The sequence below is a fragment of the Phyllostomus discolor genome, chromosome 3 (genome assembly GCF_004126475.2).
Source record: "Phyllostomus discolor isolate MPI-MPIP mPhyDis1 chromosome 3, mPhyDis1.pri.v3, whole genome shotgun sequence".
Lineage (NCBI taxonomy): Eukaryota > Metazoa > Chordata > Mammalia > Chiroptera > Phyllostomidae > Phyllostomus > Phyllostomus discolor.
Window position 1 is genome coordinate 123,825,504 of NC_040905.2, and position 19,447 is coordinate 123,844,950.

The following is a 19,447-nucleotide window of genomic DNA, read 5'->3' on the forward strand; positions in this document are numbered from 1 at the left end:
CTGCAAAGGCGGATATATACTAGAAAAGTGTTATTAATTTAATAAGTCAAAGGAAAAAAAAACCAGTATAGATATTGAAAACAACAAGTGAAATATTCAATAGTGGCTCCTAATTTTTTAAGCTCTTAAGAAAACAGGATTAAAAAAATATGTATCTCAAGATAAACAACAGCAACGTCAAGCCAAAAGATAGCATCATATTTAAAATAGAAACATTTCATTAAAGTCAAAATCAAGACAAAAACATCCACTGTTTTTAATGAGCATTTTCTAGAATTAATTATCAATTCTAGACCAAAAGAAAATGTCTGAAAATGAAAAGTAGCAAAACCATATCTAAACACAAGAAAATCAATAAAAAAAAATTGGAAACATTAAAATAATTCAGTAAGACAGAAGTAAAAAATCAACTGCTTGTGTATGTATAGTATTCATTCTATAACACAGTGGAGGACCCACTTGGTGACAACATGAACAAACCTGGAGGACATTATGCTCAGTGAAGTATACAAATACCATAGGATCCCACTTGTACATGGAATCTAAACAAGCCAAACTCCTAGAACCACACAAAAGAATAACAGTTGTCAGGGGCTTGGGTAGGGAGGAAATGGGGAGATGCCAGTCTAACATCCAGTTTGAGATGAGTAAGTTCTATAGATCTAATGTATAGCAGGTTGACTACACTTAATGATACTGTATAGTATACATGAAATTTCCTAAGGTAACTACATGAGGTAATATGTTAATTAACTTGATAGTGATAATCATTTACAAAATGCATACATATACTAAAATCATTATGCTGTGTACCCTAAATATACACAATTTTACTTGTCAATTATACCTCGATAAAGCTGGGGAAAAATAAAAATAAAAAAATATGATAGAAGAGAAATTTTCTATTTAATTATCTCACACACACACACACACACACACCACACACCCCATGAGAATAAATCTAACAAAAATTATGCTGGACCTTTGTGAAGAAAATTTCATGTTACTAAAGAACACAAAGAACTGACCCAGTTGGAAGATAGATTCTATTATTGACTAGGGAGGCTCAATAATCTCTAAATTAAGATATAAATTTAATATAAGGGGAACCCAAATAAGCTAATGGTAAAGTTGATCTGTTAATAAATGAGCCAAGAACAGTCTGAACAGGCACTGACTGAAGAAGGCAAGGAGTGCTACAATATCAAAACACATGATGAACTGCAGTAAGTAAAGTCATTTGGTACTGACACATGAAAGATCAATCTAAACAGCACAGAACCACAAACAGGACTTTAGTCTATGATAAAGGTGGCACTTCAAAGCATGGAGGAAAGGATGATTCAGTAAATGGTGTTAGGATCACAGGCTAGCAGTTCCAGCCCTATAACTGAATCCTCCAGACAACTTTTACCTTGCTTACTCCAGGTCTTTGTCACACCCTCTCAGTGAGGTCCCTCCCTAAGCATGCCCTTTAAGATTACAGCACTCAAACCTAACCCCCAATTTCAAAAGCCCGTTTCACACTTTTGTTGTTTATTTCCTACACAACACTTATCACCAATGACATGCCATTTGTTTAATGTCTGTCTTCTTCACTAGAGTGTAAGCTCCATGACGGTTAACTATATGTGTGTTTTTTGTCACTGTATCCCCAGCATGTAGGTACTCAGTAAATACTTTTTAAACAAATGAAACTATTCTGTGCATAGAGTATTCAGCAGCCAATTCCCTTTTCCTTCCTCTCACTCTCCTTCTTCCCCCACCCCCTTTCTCTAAAAATTAATAAATAAATAAATAAATAAATAAATTTTTTTAAAAAGAATGCTCACGTCTCTACTATTTATAAAGCAAACTGCTAGTGTCTGAAAGGGGCTTCTTAAAGGGGTTATGACACACCCCGTGGTGTGCGGGGTGGTAAATGTCTAGCAACCTGTGGTGGTGTACCAGTTTTCTATGGTATGGGCACTTGCACCACAGTCAACTGCAGTAATGGCCACATTTACATCCAGGGCCTGCCAGTATACCAACCAGCGCTCAGGAGCCAGTAAAACCAGCTCCAGCATACCACTGCTTACAAGTCCAAGAATGACATAGACACATATGAGGTCCATCTGGAAAAAGTCCAGCCACTGTAATATAACGAGAACAGTTTGCATGACATGGATGTAACCTGGCTGCCAAGGAGAGTGGACTAGAATGTGCATGTATTAACAACAACTGCACTGTACTAGTTAGTGGAGGGTGTGGTTAGATGTCACTGAGTGAGCATGTGTACTGTGTGGTAGTTGCATTCAAAATGACAGAGCAAAGATGAGCAACAATCTGCATCAAATTTTGGTGTTAAGATTGAGTGTTCCTCTGCAGAAGAACCTATTCGGATGATCAGAAGGCCGAAGCTATTGGCAACTGGTGACTGGCAGTTTCATCACAACAACACATCCATTTATGCATTACATCTTGTGCAGAGTTTTTTGGTGAAACATCAAATCACCCAGGTGATTCAGTCCCCCTACAGCCCAGAAGGCACTCTGTGACTTCTGGCTTTTCCCCAAACTAAAATCACCTTTGAAAGGGAAGAGATTTCAGACCATCAATGAGATTCAAGAAAACATGACGGAGCAGCTGATGGTGATTGGGAGAACTGTGTGAGGTCCAAAGGTGCCTATGCTGAAGGGGACTGAGGTATCATTGTCCTATGTACAATGTTTCTTGTATTTTGTTCAATAAATGTCTCTATTTGTCATATTACATGGGTGGATTCCTTCTGGACAGGCCTTGTATATGTTGGTAAGAAATAGTCTCCTAGATATGTTTAAGTGGCAACAAAGAATGTATGATGAGCTTTAATTATATAATCCATTTTTTCCATGTATACATATGCTTATATATGCATAGACTATCTTTGAGGAATAGTCAATAAACCTGAACAAGACTGTGGAACTGGAAAGGATGAAAAGCTATTCATTATATACCCTTTACAAACTGCTGGAACTCTTTTTTATCACGGAATTACCTTTTTATGAAAATTTACAATTGTAAAAAATTATGCATCACTAAATTTCAGTTTGCAATATAATTCTCCTTTTCTTGATTACATAATTTTTATTTTTTTTGATGCTTTAGAAATTCTCAGTGGATTTATAATTCCTAACCAAAACTGGGTTAGTAAACCAAGTAAACTGAAATTAGGCACATTTTGCATTTAACCTAAGTAACAAATCATTGTAGCTCGAACTCAAGACAAATGAAAAAAATTACAGAAAGACTCATTTAATCTACAATTGCTTTTTGTTAAAAATAAATTAAGCCAAGTGTGCAAAGTACATTCAGCTATCCTTAGAACAGCCTAGTACTCACGAATTCACACAGCAAGATCACCTTGGACATCCTACTCCTCACAGTGTCACCTGGAAACCATCAGGGTCTAATCAGTGACTTAGAGAAAGAAAGAAAACCATAATAGAGCACCAAGGAGCAGTGCACAAAATTTATAGGTCATTCCAGGTAACCCACAGCAACAAAGCTGCTTGTCTCAGGTGTGCTGTGTCACTGCAGACTCCTTGGACTCAGCAGACAACTCTGTGTACCCGCCATTAAGGAGCTTGTTTTCAATCCTTACTGGAAACCGCCCTGTTGTCCAAAGTGACCTCCTCAATTTTTAGTGTCAGAAACACAAGGATATAAAAATCATGGTCAAACTATGTTTCTTCCCCTGCTTTTCCACCTCCTACTATGCCAGGAAGTTGCATTAAAGTTCTACCATGTGGTTACCCAACAAGGCACAGGAAACCAGGACCTTACAACCTGATGACTCATGACCCCAATGCAGAAAGACAGAGCTAAGGCTTGATTATACCAGAATAGCACTGAAATAAGATCAGGTCACTGAATTATCAAGAAGGACACTTACTGGGTTTTCCACTGTACAAACACATATATGATATACAGGGACTCACCCTAAAGCAGTGTTCTTCTTTACCATGACAAACAATTCAACAAGAATGTAAAAATAGACATGAGATAGGGAATATCTGTCTATACTCTTTCCCACTCTCCTATGTCCAAAGAAATCCCCATTTGACTATCATCAACAGATACCTAAAACCATTTGGTAAATGTTAAAACAAGCATTAAATATCAAGACACTAAAACCTGAGGGGGAAAAAATAAAGACAAGAAGAAGTGAAGGAGCAAGTAAGTGGAAACACAAATCCATGGCCATAAGCAAACATAAACATTTATTCCTTAGGGTACAGATTTTCACAGATAGTCACTGACCACAATGCTTATAAAATATTCATGGATTTCTTAAAAATGCCTGCAAGCTGCCCTGACAGGGTGGTTCAGTTGGTTGGAGCCTCATCCTGTATGCCAAAAGGCTGTGGGCTCCATTCCTGGTCAGGGCACATACCTAGGTTACAGGTTTGATCCCTCATCCAGTCACGTATGGAAGGCAAGGAATAAATGTTTCTCTCTCACGATGATGTCTCTGTCTTTCTCTCTCTCTCTCTCCCCCCACCACACAGCTCTTTTTTCCTTTCCTCCCCCTCTCTAAAATTCTACAAATCAATTTAAAACTATATCTTCAGTGAGGATTAAAAAAATTTTTTTAAATGTCTGCAAGCTCCTAGAGGTTTTTAAAAACAGATTTTTTTTTCAAGATTTTCTTTATTTAATTTTAGAAAGAGGGGAAGGGAAAGAGAAAGAGAGAAGAGAATGCAAACCCCCTACTGGGGACCTAGCCTACAACCCAAGCATTTGCCATAGACTGGGAATCGAAGCGGCGACCCTTTGGTTTGCAGGCCAGCACTCAATCCACTGACCTACACCACCCAAGGTAAAAAATTATTTAAGACACACAGAGAGAAAAACATTGATGTGAGAGACTAACATTAATCAGTTGCTTCCTGTACATGCCATAACCAGGGATGGAATCTACAACCTTACAGTGTACAAAACAACACTCCAACGGACTGAGCCACCCAACTAGGGCAGCACTTACAGTTTCTGAACCTCAGGCTGAGCTAGGCAGTAAAACTTTAAAAAACTAAAGATTTTAAAATATTAACATGTACTACTTATATAATTAATAATTTTATATTATAGTACATTAACTTACAAAAATGCAAAAAAAAGGTTTAAAGTCATAACTTTCAAAATGACCTGAAATGAAAAGCATATCAGCTAAAACTATGAGTCAATGTGATACTGCCAGAAGCCTAAGTAAATAAATATGAATAAGAAATCAAACCATTTCTTCTACTATATTCTTCATTCAACATTGCTGAAGAGCAAGTCCACACAATCACAAAACCAAATGTTAACACAAAGAAATGATACATGCTGGAACACAAAAGGGCAAAATAGATAACAGCATTTATCATTGTGAGAGTCTGGGACAAAAGATGTAAAATACAAAACAGCTATGACATTCAGCAAGTATAATATAGGTAGATTAAAAAGCATCATTTACTTCTGACCCAGCTATAAATTAATAAATAATGGTGCAAGCTCCATTTAAAAGCACTAAAGATGGGCCCATGTTAGGCTTTTCATTTGGAGTGGGCAGACCCCACTGAGCACTAATTATTACCAGTGTGGGTTTTAGGGAACTCTAGTCCTTCCAGAGTTCCCTAAAACCCACACTGAGATGAACATTCATCAAGTAGGTATTTTCCATGGGTAAACTGTATTCTTTAAAATTCCAGGCTATTCTAAGAAACAGAATCACAAGTAGCAATAAACACCGTCGGTGAAGAAGAGGCTACTGATCACACTCACCATTTTTCCACATAGGGATGATAAGGGTAAGACCAGGGCCAGGATGACCCTGCCCCTAGTGGCTCCAAGACACTTCTGATATCCTTCAACAAAGTCAGGGGCTGATCACAGGCGTCCAGCAAATTCAAGCAGCTGATGACATCATACTGGAAACCCTGTATTCTGCCATTCATTATACCGAGCACTCTGGAAATATCAGAGGGAACTGGATTGATACAAAACTCCCTTAAAATCATCTTTAAAATAACTGAGATGCAAAACAAACAAACAAACAACAAAAAGAAAAACTCAGATGCCTGTAAGTCTCTTAACTTTGTCTTCTAAATCAAAGTACATTAAAATCTTCATTTATAATCTATATTTCCAGAAATAAAAGGGCCAGGCAAGAGAAAAATAGCTACCATATGTCTTTAAATTTAGCATTTCACCTATTTCCAAATCTCAAATCAAAAAATTTTCTTTATAAGAGCTAATCATGTATTTTATAAGTATGATGACATGGTGATAAAAATTATTATAAAACTAGAGTATCAAATGCTTGAACATCAGTTAATGAATGAAGAGTCATACTTTCTACATTCACTGGTATTTAATCATAAAATAGATATTTATGTTTTCTACTCCTAGGGTCCCTCTTATTTTTAAGAATGGCTAGGCATAATACAGATAATTTCCATTTATAACCTATAGCCTTTTGAGCATATGTGTTCCCGAGAGAGAGATTATTTCATACTCTGGGATCTTCATATCTGCACAATTTATAGAAGAAAAAGCATAGAACATTCCATTAAAACTGTAAGTTCATGAAGAGCATAGTTTTTTTTACTTGCTAATATTTTTAAATTTTTAAATGTTTTATTGATTATGTTATTATAGTTGTCCCATTTTCCCTCCTATTCCCTTCCATGCTGTGCACCCGCTCCCACCCGCATTCCCCCCCTTTAGTTCATGTCCATGGGTCATATATGTAAGTTCTTTGGCTTCTACATTTCCTATAATATTAACATCCCCCTGTCTATCTTCTACCTACCATCTACTCTGTACATTTTCCCCCTCTCCCTCCACCCACAACCCTCCATGTGATCTCCATTTCTGTGATTCTGTTCCTGTTCTAGTTGTTTGCTTAGTTTGTTTTTGTTTTTGGTTAGGTTATTAGTAATTGTGAGTCTGTTGTCATTTTACTGTTCATATTTTTATCTTCCTTTTCTTAGATAAGTCCCTTTAACCTTTAATATAATAAGGGCTTGGTGATGATGAACTCCTTTAACTTGACCTTATCTGGGAAGCACTTTATCTGCCCTTCCATTCTGAATGATAGTTTTGCTGGAGAGAGTAATCTTGGATGTAGGTCCTTGTCTTTCATGACTTGAATACTTCTTTCCAGCCCCTTCTTGCCTATAAGGTCTCTTTTGAGAAATCAGCTGACAGACTGATGGGAACTCCTTTGGAGGTAACTGTCTCCTTTTCTCTTGCTGCTTTTAAGATTCTCTCCTTCATTTTAATCTTGGCTAATGTAATTATGATGTGTGCTCCTCCTTGGGTCCAACTTCTTTGGGACTCTCTGAGCTTCCTGGACTTCCTGGAAGTCTGTTTTCTTTGCCAGATTGGGGAAGTACTCCTTTATTATTTGTTCAAGTAAGTTTTCAATTTCTTCCTCTTCCTCTTCTCCTTCGGGTACCCTATGATTTGGATGTTGGAACATTTCAAGATGTCCTGGAGGTTCCTAAGCCTCTCCTCATTTTTTTGAATTCTTGTTTCTTCATTCTTTTCTGATTGAATGTTTATTTCTTCCTTCTGATCCACACTGTTGATTTGAGTCCCAGTTTCCTTCCCATCACTGTTGGTTCCCTGTACATTTTCCTTTATTTCACTTAGCATAGCCTTCATTTTTTCATCTAATTTGCGAACAAAATCAATCAATTCTGTGAGCATCCTGATTACCAGTGTTTTGAACTGTATATCCGATAGGCTGCCTATCTCTTTGCTGCTTAGTTGTATTTTTTCTGAAGCTTTGATCTGTTCCTTCATTTGGACCATTTTTTTTGTCCTGGCACACCTGTTAGATAGCAAGGGGCGGAGCCTTAGGAGTTCACCAAGGCAGGGCAACCCAAGTCACTGCGATGTGACATTATATGTGGGGGAGGGGTTTGAGAAGGAACAATACCACTTGCTCTGCTCTCTGCCAGTTTTCAGTCACTTACCCTGCTACCCACAATCAAATTGGGTCCTTCTGGTGCTGATTCCCGGGTGGGTGGGCATGTGTACATTCTAGGACCCTGTGGGTCTCTCCAATGAACTCTCCTGTGAGGCTGAGAGTTTCCCTGCTGTTGCCTCAACCCCCGCTGGTGTTTTCAATCAGAGGGTTGAGGTTTTATTTCCCCACACTTGAACTCCAGGTTGCATGGTCTATCTTGCTCCCCAGTTCTTCCTCCCAGTTTATCTGCACGTGACTATGGGAACACCGAGTCCTCAATCCGCCACCTCAAGGGGTCTGCCAACTGCTGCCTTGCTACAAGTCCTTTCCACTTGGCTGCCCACCTCTGCCCCTCCTACCAGTCTGGATGAATGTTTCTTCTTTAACTCCTTGGTTGTCGGACTTCCATACAATTCGATTTTCTGTCAGTTCTGGTTGTTTTTTTTTTTGTTTTTAAATTTGTTGTCGTCCCTCTTTTGGTTGTGCAAGCAGACAATGTGTCTACCCACGCCTCCATCTTGGCCAGAAGTCCCATGAAGAGCATAGTTACCACACCACTCTTAACCCTCAATCTCTCCCTCTCTCCCCTCACCCTCTCTTTTCTCAAAGAACATTTCTAGTGCTTTACAATGTTTTATCCATAGAAAGGGGGAGATTGTATATGAGCTATCAAGAGTCTCTATTAGCCAATTTTATAACTTCTTCACTCCTGTTTAGTTATAGCAATCAGAATGTAGTACATGGTGCATGTTACAATAGATGGGGAAAAACAGACAGTAAAAGGATCTCTGGTAAACAAGTCTTTGATAATGCTGAGCAGATACAGTAGAGATAACCTACAAAATTCTAAAAATATCATGAGGTCTGCTCAAGAACACTTTCCTTCCCATACCTACTTTCAAAACACAGATGTTTTTCAAAGTGGGGGAGATTCAGATTAGGAATTCAGCATAACTTAAGCCTCTATTATAACAAAAGTCAAGCATTCCATGATTTGAAATGGTGAATTAATTTCTAATTGAAGGAATATGTTTCAAGTATTACCATACAGACCCACCAGGATTTTATCAGAGACAGATTGCTGGAGTGAAGAGGGATCTTACATATCACTTAGTTCAACATCATACAGACATAATTCTCCTATAACAAGTCCCTATGTCTGATCTCCTCTTACCAAGTTGTCTCCTATCTGCTCTTTTCCTCCCAACAGTCCAGAAAAATACTGCCAAGGAAAGATGATCTCTCTCAATTCCCACTTATCTATAATATGGAAAGTTTTCTCTTTTTTAGTTTCTAACCACAGAAAAGTGTTTCTGATTCATATCCTTTAAATAATACGCTCTCAAAAAGAAATACATCTAAAACCAAAAAATATACACCAAACCATGTCTAAAAATTATACCTGTATTTCTTCTTCTGAAGCTGCCATATCATAGTTTCAGACAGCTCAGTGGCATAAATTTCTTCAAAATGAGGGCTCATGATTTTTGTGACTTCTCCATCTCCAGCACCCAAATCAAGAAGTCTATGGGTCTTCCAGTCTGGATTAATTTTAAGCAGTTTCTGAAACTGATCTGGTGAAAACACAAACATTGAGCCTCTTCCTAGCAACCTGAGCAAAAAAAGAGGACACAAATGGATGAGTCAATATGAGATAAGCACAGCTCATATACATATACAGGGTGACTTTGGTGACTCAGCACCAACAGCTTTTTGAACTTACAAAATGTTTAGTTTACATGATTATGTGATTAAAATACATGTAATATTTTATATGACTTATATGACTAAAAAGCAAAGTTAATAAAACAAGGAAATACCTCCAGATAGCATTATTTGTCTTTGAAGTTGCAAGTAATACCCCAAAAGAAGTAGAACAAAAACAGGAATAAAAGATGAAAGAGGAAAAGAATGAGAGGGGAGGGAAGATAAATAAACGAGAAAAGGTGAATGTGAAGAATTTATCTCAAAATAGGAAGGAAAGATGGAAAGAGTAACATAGAATATATTTATCAGATGACAGACCAACAGAATCGGCCACAACACTAGCCAATAACACTAAGCAGAAAAACCAAATATGGGGGCAAAAGCCTTTACAAAACTAAACAATGGGTAAGAGAAAAAAGTTTTAGTATAATAGAGTTTTAAGAAAGAAAAGAGTGGTCCTTGTGATATAAGCTCATTTGCATTAAGAAAGTAGATTCATACTCATATCAATGTATTTGTTATACAATTGGCTAGGTCTTATTATTTCTAAAGATCCTAAAAACACTCAAACAATATCTTCTGGTCAAGATGGAGGCGTAGGTAAACAAGGCTTGCCTCTTCGCATAACGACATGAAAATCACACCTAAACTACAGAACAATCATCATTCAGAACCACCAGAAATCACGCTAAATGGGAGTCCTACAACCACAGAATTAAAGAAGCAACCACTTCAACACTGGTAGGAGGGACAGAGACACAGAATGAACTGGTCCCACACCCAAGTGTGGCAGATAAAAATTGGGAGAAATATCTCAAAAGTGAGGGGTCCCAGCCCCACACCAGGCCCCCCAGCCCAGGGTTCCACTGCTGGCAAGAGAAGTTGCCATGACGTCTGGACAAGGACTGAGGCTGCAGAAGACAGAAACTTTTGGAGTCCTGGGCAGTTCCTCTTAAAGGGCCTGCACACAGACTTACTCAGACTCACTAGCTCTGAGCTCCAGGACTGAGACAGAAGACTGAAAAGCACTAGAAATACAAGGAGGAACTGAATCATGCTGCATCAGGATCAGAGTTTGGGGAAACGTTCTCCCAGACAGAGTGCTGACAGAGTCTGTTTTTCTTTTTCTGAGCTCTCCCCTCAGAAAGGTGGCAGATGGGTGCCACATCTGAGACTCCATTAACCTGGCTCATACTATTTGCCCAACCCTGGTGATTCCCTGATGCCCAACCCACACAATTTTCAGGTCTACCCAAGCTGTTTTCAGTGGCTTTTTCCATACAAATGGTTTGTCTTGGCTCATGCTTCAGATTTGTCTAAATTGTACAAAACAAGCAACATCTGGTCTCAGTGAGCCCTGTACCTCTTGCTAAGTTGTCCCAGGCCTGGCACTAGCAGCAGCTAGCCTTGGTTCACAGCTTAGCCTCACCCAGGCACCCCCAAGAGTTGTAGCAACTCTACCTAATACATAGAAACCAACACAGGGAAGCTCTCTAAATAAGAAGACAAAGAAACCTGGTCCAAATGAAAAAACAGAACAAAACTCCAGAAAAATAACTAAGCAAAATGGAGATACACAATCTATCAGATGCAGAGTTCAAAACACTGGTTATAAGGATGCTCAAAGAACTTGGTAAGGACCTCAACATCACAAAAAAGATCCAGTCAGAAAAGAAGGGCACACTAATTGAAATAAAGAACAATCAGCCCTGGCTGGCGTGGCTCAGTGGATTGAGCACAGGCTGCGAACCAAAGTGTCGCAGGTTCGATTCCCAGTCAGGGTACATGCCTGGGTTACAGGCCATGACCCCCAGCAACCGCACATTGATGTTTCTCTCTCTCTCTTTCTCCCTCCCTTCCCTCTCTAAAAATAAATAAATGAAATCTTAAAAAGAAAAAGAAAAGTGAAAATCTTAAAAAAAAAAAAGAAATAAAGAACAATCTACAGGGAATGAACAGTAGCATGGATGAAGCCAAGAATCAAATCTCACTAAGCAATCTGGAATATAAGGAGGCAAAAAACACCCAATCAGTACAGCAAGAAGAAAAAAAAATCCAAAAAAATAAGGATAGTGTTAAAGAGCTTCTAGGACAACTTCAAGCATACCAACATTCGTATCATGGCATATTGGAAGGAGAAGAGAACAAGAAACTGAAAACCTATTTGAAAAAATAATGAAAGAAAATTCCCCTAATTTGATGAAGAAAATAGACATGCAAGTCCAGGAAGCACAGAGTCCAAACAAGATGAACCCAAAGAGGCCCACACCAAGACACATCATAATTAAAATGCAAAAGCTTAAAAATAAAGAGAAAATTTTCAAAGCAGCAAGAGAAAAGAAGCTAGTTACCTACAAGGGAGCTCCCATAAGACTGTCAGCCAATTTCTAAAAAGAAACTGTGCAGGCTTGAAGGGATTGGCAAGACATATTCAAAGTCATGAAAAGCAAGGACCTACAATCAAGATTACTCTACCCAGCAACGTCATCATTTAGAATGGAAGGGCAGATAAAGAGCTTCCCCTACAGGAAAAAGCTAAAGGAATCCATTACCACCAAACAAGTGTTATATGAAATGTTAAAGGGTCTTCTTTAAGATCAAAAACACAAACAATGAAATGGCAATACATTCATATTAACAGTTGAATATAAAACACAAAATAAACAAACTAGTAGAACAGAAACAGAATCATACATACAAAGAATGTTTTCATGGTTGCCAGATGGGTTAGAGGGATAGGCAAAAAAGGTGAAGGGGTTAAGAAGTACAAATTGGTTGTTACAGAATAGTCATAGGGATGTAAAGTATAGCACAGGGAATATAGTAACCAAGAACTTATTGCATGACCTATAGACATGGACAACAGTGTAGGGATGACCTGAGGGAATGGGAGTATCTGGTTGGAGGGAGGAAAATTGGGACAACTATAGTAGCACAAATAAAATATATTTTGTTTAAAAACACTCAAACATATGGATGCCTTTGAAAAATAGAGACTGAGAAGAGTTAAAAGGGAAATCGAAGAGGACCCCTGGAAAAGAAGGTAGAGGTCATACAAAGTCTCACAGAAGCATCATGTGGAAATGATTGCACTCCCATTTAGGACAGGTTTTCGAGCTCTTAAATCATTTGTCTATAGCACAGACTCTCACATTTCTTTAAGTACAGAATGACACAGGGAGCTCCTGCTGGATTGGAGCCTTGGAGGTGTGCCTACCCATGGAAGGCCTTTCTGTATTCCTGAGAGCTTCCTGGGAGCTTCCTCCTCGGACCCTGGGAACTAGTCTGAAAACCACTGGTCTAGGAAATGGCAGGAAAATCTGCACTGGACTGCCATTTTCTGGTAATAATTCTAAGGTACAATACATTTGTTATACAGGGACTAGAAAGATGTGTGCAACTTGGTGCTCCTGATAAGACCAGTTTCAGGAAAAAATTTTAACTATGGAGTTCATATAACAAACTTCTCCTCCACTTTGCCCACTAATGAATGCCATAGGAGAGTTTAACCAAATCTAATAATGTATTAACAGTAAATCTCCCAACCCAGAGAAATGTTAAAAAGGTAGGGCTGGGAGACTCAGAGAGGAAACATGATGCAGTTCACAATAACTGCTAACCAGAGAAAATTTTATCTTGGAAAGACAAGTTGTTTTCAAGACCCACTTGTCTGTATGTTCATGTGGGAAAACAGGCTATAGAAAGCCAACCTGAGTAAAAGGAACTAGACTCACCGAAAAAGCTATACAAAGTTTCACATAGGCATAAGTCAGAGCAAGGAGGTTACAAAGTCATAGGCAGCATGGCTAGAGATGCATGTGGCAAGTGTTGGTGCTAACTTGTCATAGGACCAAAAGTCAGTTGCAAAATAATTCTTTGGCTTCAAGTTTTCCAGTTATAAAATAACATGCTTCCCTAGCCATCTCCTTGGGATGTAACAAACCTTGACAGGATCATCATAAAATTCTAGAGTTAGAGGTCATCTGAGGTCAGAGCTCAGGAGGTCATCTCACTGGTCTACATCTCAAGGCACCAGAGAGAGAAGCACTGTCCTGCTTCCAAAGACCGTGACCAACTGAGGCTCCACAAAAAGATTAAAACTGTCAAAAAATAAATCAAAATTCATTGAGCCCAGTGTTTCTCTGCCAAGACCAACTTTGTTCTCTAAGAGTCATTGGTAGTAGGTAGGAGAGTATGCGGTAGTCACAATGGCTTAGTGGGCAAGACCAGAAAAGTCAGATTTCCTGCAATGTGTGGGAGAGTCCCACACAATGAAGAACTATCTCACTTAAAATGCTAAGACACTGACCTACCTCAATACAAAGCTTCCAGCAAACATATACCATGGAGAGGTCTGACTCTCTAATTTGCCTTTAATTACCAAAGTTAGTGATGTCCATGTGATTTTTTTTCAAGTGTTGAATCACCATCCTAGATTCTCTGGCCACAATCTAAGTTCCTTCCAGATTCAGAGTCTGCAGAGCAGGTATGTCTCCTTAAAATATCCTCCTTATAAAATAAATGCCAAAACACCTATCAAGTATGCCCTTACTTAGCCTTTCCCTTCCATCACATAGCAAGTCTAATAAGCATCTTACCATCTTACTTCAAGAAGATGCCGTAGTAATTACATCTGTAAGAGATGCTCATTCATGGTAATAATCTATCACTGCCATGAATGTGCCAATGGGCTCAAAAGTAAGCTTTCAGCTGAGAATAAGGACACAGGACAAGAGATGTTTTTGTTTTTGTTGGGTGGGGGAGGTGGAGAGGAGATAAAGGTTAAAAAAAAAAAAAAAAAGGTGGAGAGCTATAGACAAGGAAAGCCAAAAGGGATTTATTAACTGTACTGCCTCTCTTTGAATAAACTGTGCAATTCCCCAGCAGAGAATTTTAAACAGGGTCCAATGGGGTAGAGATAGGGGCAAGTAGCTCAGAGTTTGAAATCTCCCTGAATTTTATGCAAAATGTTAAATGTAAGGACCATGAAGAAAGGGTTCCTACTTTTTATTGCTTTCAAAGAGGTATAGAGCCCCAAAAAGGTTAAAAATCATTGCTACAGTGACTTGCCTGCTGTTCAATAAAAAATAAATGGAATAGGGCAGAAATTCAATACAGCCAATTTTAGAAACAAAATATCAGACTGAGTTGTATAAATTCAACTACCAACACAAAAATAACTGTTTGCTGAAGCAAACTTTAACCAATTTCACATAAGCAATGAAAAAAATCAAGTAAGAAATCTTGAGAAATGGCTCATAGTACCGGAAAATATATTTAAGGAACAAATGACAAACTGGGGATACAGACATTCAGTAGACACTGGCTCCAAACCAGTGGCTTTTAGTGGTCCCAACAGGCTTGTAAAGTACTGAGTCCTGCTGCTTTCCTCTTTGGCATTCTGGATTCTTGGGCCTTGGGATGCTTGAAAATGTGGCTAAGAGATAAAAAATATTCCTAGAGCTTTTTCCATAGATTTCAGTGAGAGAACCACTCAAGGGATAAAGAATTCCATAGTAAGTTTATAAAAGTCTGGTGAGCCTAGACATCTAAGAACAGATACAGGAGTCTTCACTCAAAACAAGCCATTACCCACTGCTGGGTTGAAATAGATCCTCCCAAAATTTGCTCCTGGGACCTTACTCCTCAGTCCATCTCTGTTAAGGGTTTGGGGTCAAGTATCTTGCTACTCCCTCTGCTAAATCAGCAGCAGCAACAGTATCACCTGTTTAAAATGCAGAATCTTGGGCCCCACCCTAATCCCACTGACTCTGAATCTGCATTTTAACCAGATCCTCTGGTGATTCCTACAGACATCAAAGTTGGGAAGCATTGCTCTAAGTACTTCCCATCAGAGAAATGCAGACTAAGATTAATGAGGCTATTTATCAAGTTATGGTGAACTTAAAAAGCCTAAGCACAGACAGCTAAGACACTGGATCTACCACCAAAGATTTCCTCTAGCACAGGGGTGTTGAACTCATTTTCATTGGGGAGACCACACCAGCCTCGCAGTTGCCTTCAAAGGGCCAAATGTAATCTTAGGACTGTATAAATGTAACTACTCCTTAACAGTTAGATAACTCAGCACTGCTGCCAGGTAGAAACAAGGTGGAGGACCAGATTTGGCCCACAGGCCTTGTGTTTGCTACCTCTGCTCTAGAAGTTAAGTGTTGTCACAGCCGAGATAGTCAACGTCCAGAACGAGATTTCTTTTATTTTACATTTTCCTTTTTTAAACCTATGGGTTAAAAAAAAATCCAAGATTCACTTACCCATTGATAGATGTTCTAGACATAAACAGACTAAAAACAGATGACACAAAGGAGTGGTATAATTGTATGAACAGCCAGCCCGACTTCTCAATGCTGTTGTTTAAGAAGATCTGTGTTCCTTGATCGAGGTAACTCTGAACAAACACAGCCTGGAGTGATTCACATAGTTTCTCTCTGTTGCACACATACCACTAAAAAAAAAAAAAAAAGAAGAAGAAAAATGAAAACATACAACTCAAGTGTTATCTGAGAAGTCCAAAAACAAACACAGAAGACTGAGTTAAATCTAAGATTTCCAAATATTATAATCTCATAGTGTTACAGGGTGCAGCCAAGAGGGGGGGGCCCCAAATAGGCATTTGAAATGGGGTCCAAAACTTAAGGTGTCCAGGAGATTTTGGGATGTCTCCATCCCCCCCCGCCCAGGGTGTGGGTTGGGGGAAGGGACAAATGGAGCAGGGCCATTGAGAGCTGTTTAGCATAGCAACAGCCTTGCAGCTAAGCTCTGGCGTGGTCGTTTGGCATATCTATAACCTTTGACTGGTTGCACAGATATGTTAAGTAGCTGTGATCAGCTCTAAGCCAGGGGAATGGAAGTAACTTCCCCACCCAGATGTAACTGGGGGGGGGGGGGGGCGGGTCCCCTGCGTTACAGCGCCTGCATGGGAGTTCAGAGACGATTGGCTCCAGGACATGGGGCCACGCCTGCCCAGACTCATGATGGCAGCCCAGTAAAGCTGGAAGGACACGAGTTCTGGCATGTGAAGCCGAGTGTGGGAGGAGTCGGAAATGAGGCTGCAGAGGAAGATTGGCCACGGGGATTTAAAACCCAGATTTGGCGGCCATTGAGGAGGAGAGTCATGCGCAGCCCTGAGAAGAAGAGCCATGTGTAGCCAGCCATTGGAGACGAACCATGCGCAGCCCTGAGGAGGAGAACCATGTGCAGCCCTGAGAGAGAGAGAACCATGTGGCTGTGGAGGTGCAGAGAAGATCACGGCCATTGGAGAGAGAACCACACAGCTTTAGCAGAGTGAAGACTCCCGTGGCCCTGGGAGAGAAGACCACGTGCCTGTGCCAGAGTGGGGACCCCCACAGCTTTAGAAGGGGGAACTACCACCTGGTTTTAGCAGAGATCCTGGCGACTCAGCTGAGGGTGCCGGGAACCCAGGGAGGTCTCCCAGTCGAGATGGAGGTCTAACTGGGAAGAACCAGAGGACTGCCTGAGCCATGGACTTCTATTTCCTTTCCTGAGATATGGTACTCTGGACTGGGCAAAGGGGGAAGGAAGGAAGGACTGTGTCTGTTTGAGGGTGTTTTAAGGGACTTTGGGATTTTGGTGAAGACATTAGGTCACTACTTTAAGTCTGTATAGCATTAAATAAACATTTCCTTTCCTTTTCACGAATCTCTGACATTGAGAGACATCTTTCCTCTGGCAGCAGACATAACGGACCCGGGGCCTTCTTTCAATAATAGTATATCATCCCAGGCCCCCCTTGTTGTGTTCTGTAACAATAGCACTTTGAGGATAATCATCCTCCCTTATATTCATACCTATAAAGTATAAAACACTTCTTCATAGGTAATTTCTCATTTAAGTCTTGTAACCCTTGAAGTAGGAAGAGAGTGGGGATGGGGGAGAGGCATTCAAATTACGCAGCTTAGTACGTGACAGAGCCAAGGACATTCCAGGTGATCTGACCCTAGCCCAATACTCAGTCACAGTGCCCTATGGACCTTCAGATATAGGAAAGCTCTGCTGGCCTCTCCTTCACTAAGATGCAACATAAGAAGGCTATAACCAGCCCTGGCTGGTGTCACTCAGTGGACAAAGCGTTGGCCTGTGAACCCAAGGGTCGCTGGTTTGATTCCCAGTCAGGACACATGCCTGGGCTGCAGGCCAGGTTCCCCGGTACGGGGCATGCTAGAGACAACCACACATTGATGTTTCTCTCCCTTTCTTTCTTCCTCCCTTCTCCTCTGTCTAAACGCAAATAAATAAAATCTTAACAACAACAAAAACCTTAAGAAAAGGGCCATAAACAGCATTATTAACCTTGTTTTTAGGTTAAAAAAACAAAAGTCATATAATGCAATGATTTAACTCAAAACCACCAAATAAATAAATGTCAGAATAAGCAGTAAAATTTAACACTCCAGCGACCAGATTAAGCTGCCTGTCTTCCTATAAACTATATACAGACCTTTAAAATACTGAGGTGTGCTTTATCAGGTCATATAACATTCTTACATACAGGGCAAACTGCACTTGAGAAAAATTAAGAAGTTACCTAAGGTCATACTGCAATCAATCAGAAGACAAAGTGATAATATGCTAAGAACCGGATTTCTAGAAATAGGCTATAACCAGAATACACATTTTAGAACAAAATTCAAGAACCTTCACTGTGAGAGAAATTTAATCTTCCACAATAAATGTTTTCCATTTCCATTTAGGTACAGTGAACCAGAGAAAGGGGAAAGAAAGTAGACTGAAAGGTACATCAGCTGTACTGTCAGCCCCACAATTAATGTTCTGGCTCTGACATTCTTGTGTGAGCTCAGACAAGTCACTTAATCTCTGAGCCCCTATTCACTCACTTGTAGACTAGAAATGTTACTAGTTTCTATCCTGCTACTGAGAGGATTAAACATGATAATTCAGGCAAATCTTCATTATAGGAGCCAAACCACAGGAGAACCCAACAATAACAGCAATAAGCTCCCTGTAACACTGCCTGATAAATAAGAGTAAGCCCAGTCAAGATGGCAGTGTAGGCAGATGGGACTCACATCTTCACAAAACCACATCAAAATTAAAACTAAAATATAAAATAACTATCACTCAGAACTATTAGAAATCTAGTCGAATAGAAGTCTGACAACTATGGAATTAAAGAAACTACATCCATCCAGACTGGTAGGAGAGGCACAGACGGAGAGCAGTCTGATCCCACAGACACGTGTGGTGGATAAAAATTCGGGAGGGATATCTCCAGAGTGAGGAGTCCCAGTCCCACACCAGGCCCCCCCCCAAGCCCTGGGATCCAGTGCCAGAAAAATGAGTCCCCAAAACTTCTGGCTACAAAACCCAGCAGGGATTGAGTCAGTGGAGGAAACTTCTGGAGCCCCAAGCAGTTCCTCTTAAAGAAACCACACATGGACTGACCTACTCAGACTCACTCCCTCTGAGCTCCAGCACCAGGGTAGCAGCTTGAAAGGCATCACGGACATACAGGGAGAAACTGAAGTGTCTGGCATCAAGGTGAGTTGAGGCCATTATTCTTTATCTAAACCCTCCCCACACAGAGCCACAGGACCAGCAAACTGGTGCCATATCCGAGACTCCTTCAGCCTGCCTAACACTGTTTGACCTGCCCTGGAGATCCCCAGGGATTCCACATCACCCAACTTACAGGCCCACCTAAGCCATATGAATGGAAAAGGAAAATGGTCTTGGCTCAAGCTTCACAACTTCCTAAATCCT

General features: G+C 40.0%; 1 protein-coding gene across 1 annotated transcript in view; it reads right to left on the reverse strand.

Moving 5' to 3' along the window:
* Nucleotides 1–19,447, reverse strand: part of METTL9 (methyltransferase like 9) — a 48,336-nt gene that overhangs the window by 15,507 nt on the left and 13,382 nt on the right. The window contains 4 exon segments of the mRNA XM_028512912.2: nt 5,807–5,843; nt 5,846–5,970; nt 9,381–9,590; nt 15,961–16,151. Coding sequence (XP_028368713.1) covers nt 5,807–5,843; nt 5,846–5,970; nt 9,381–9,590; nt 15,961–16,151 — 563 coding nt within the window.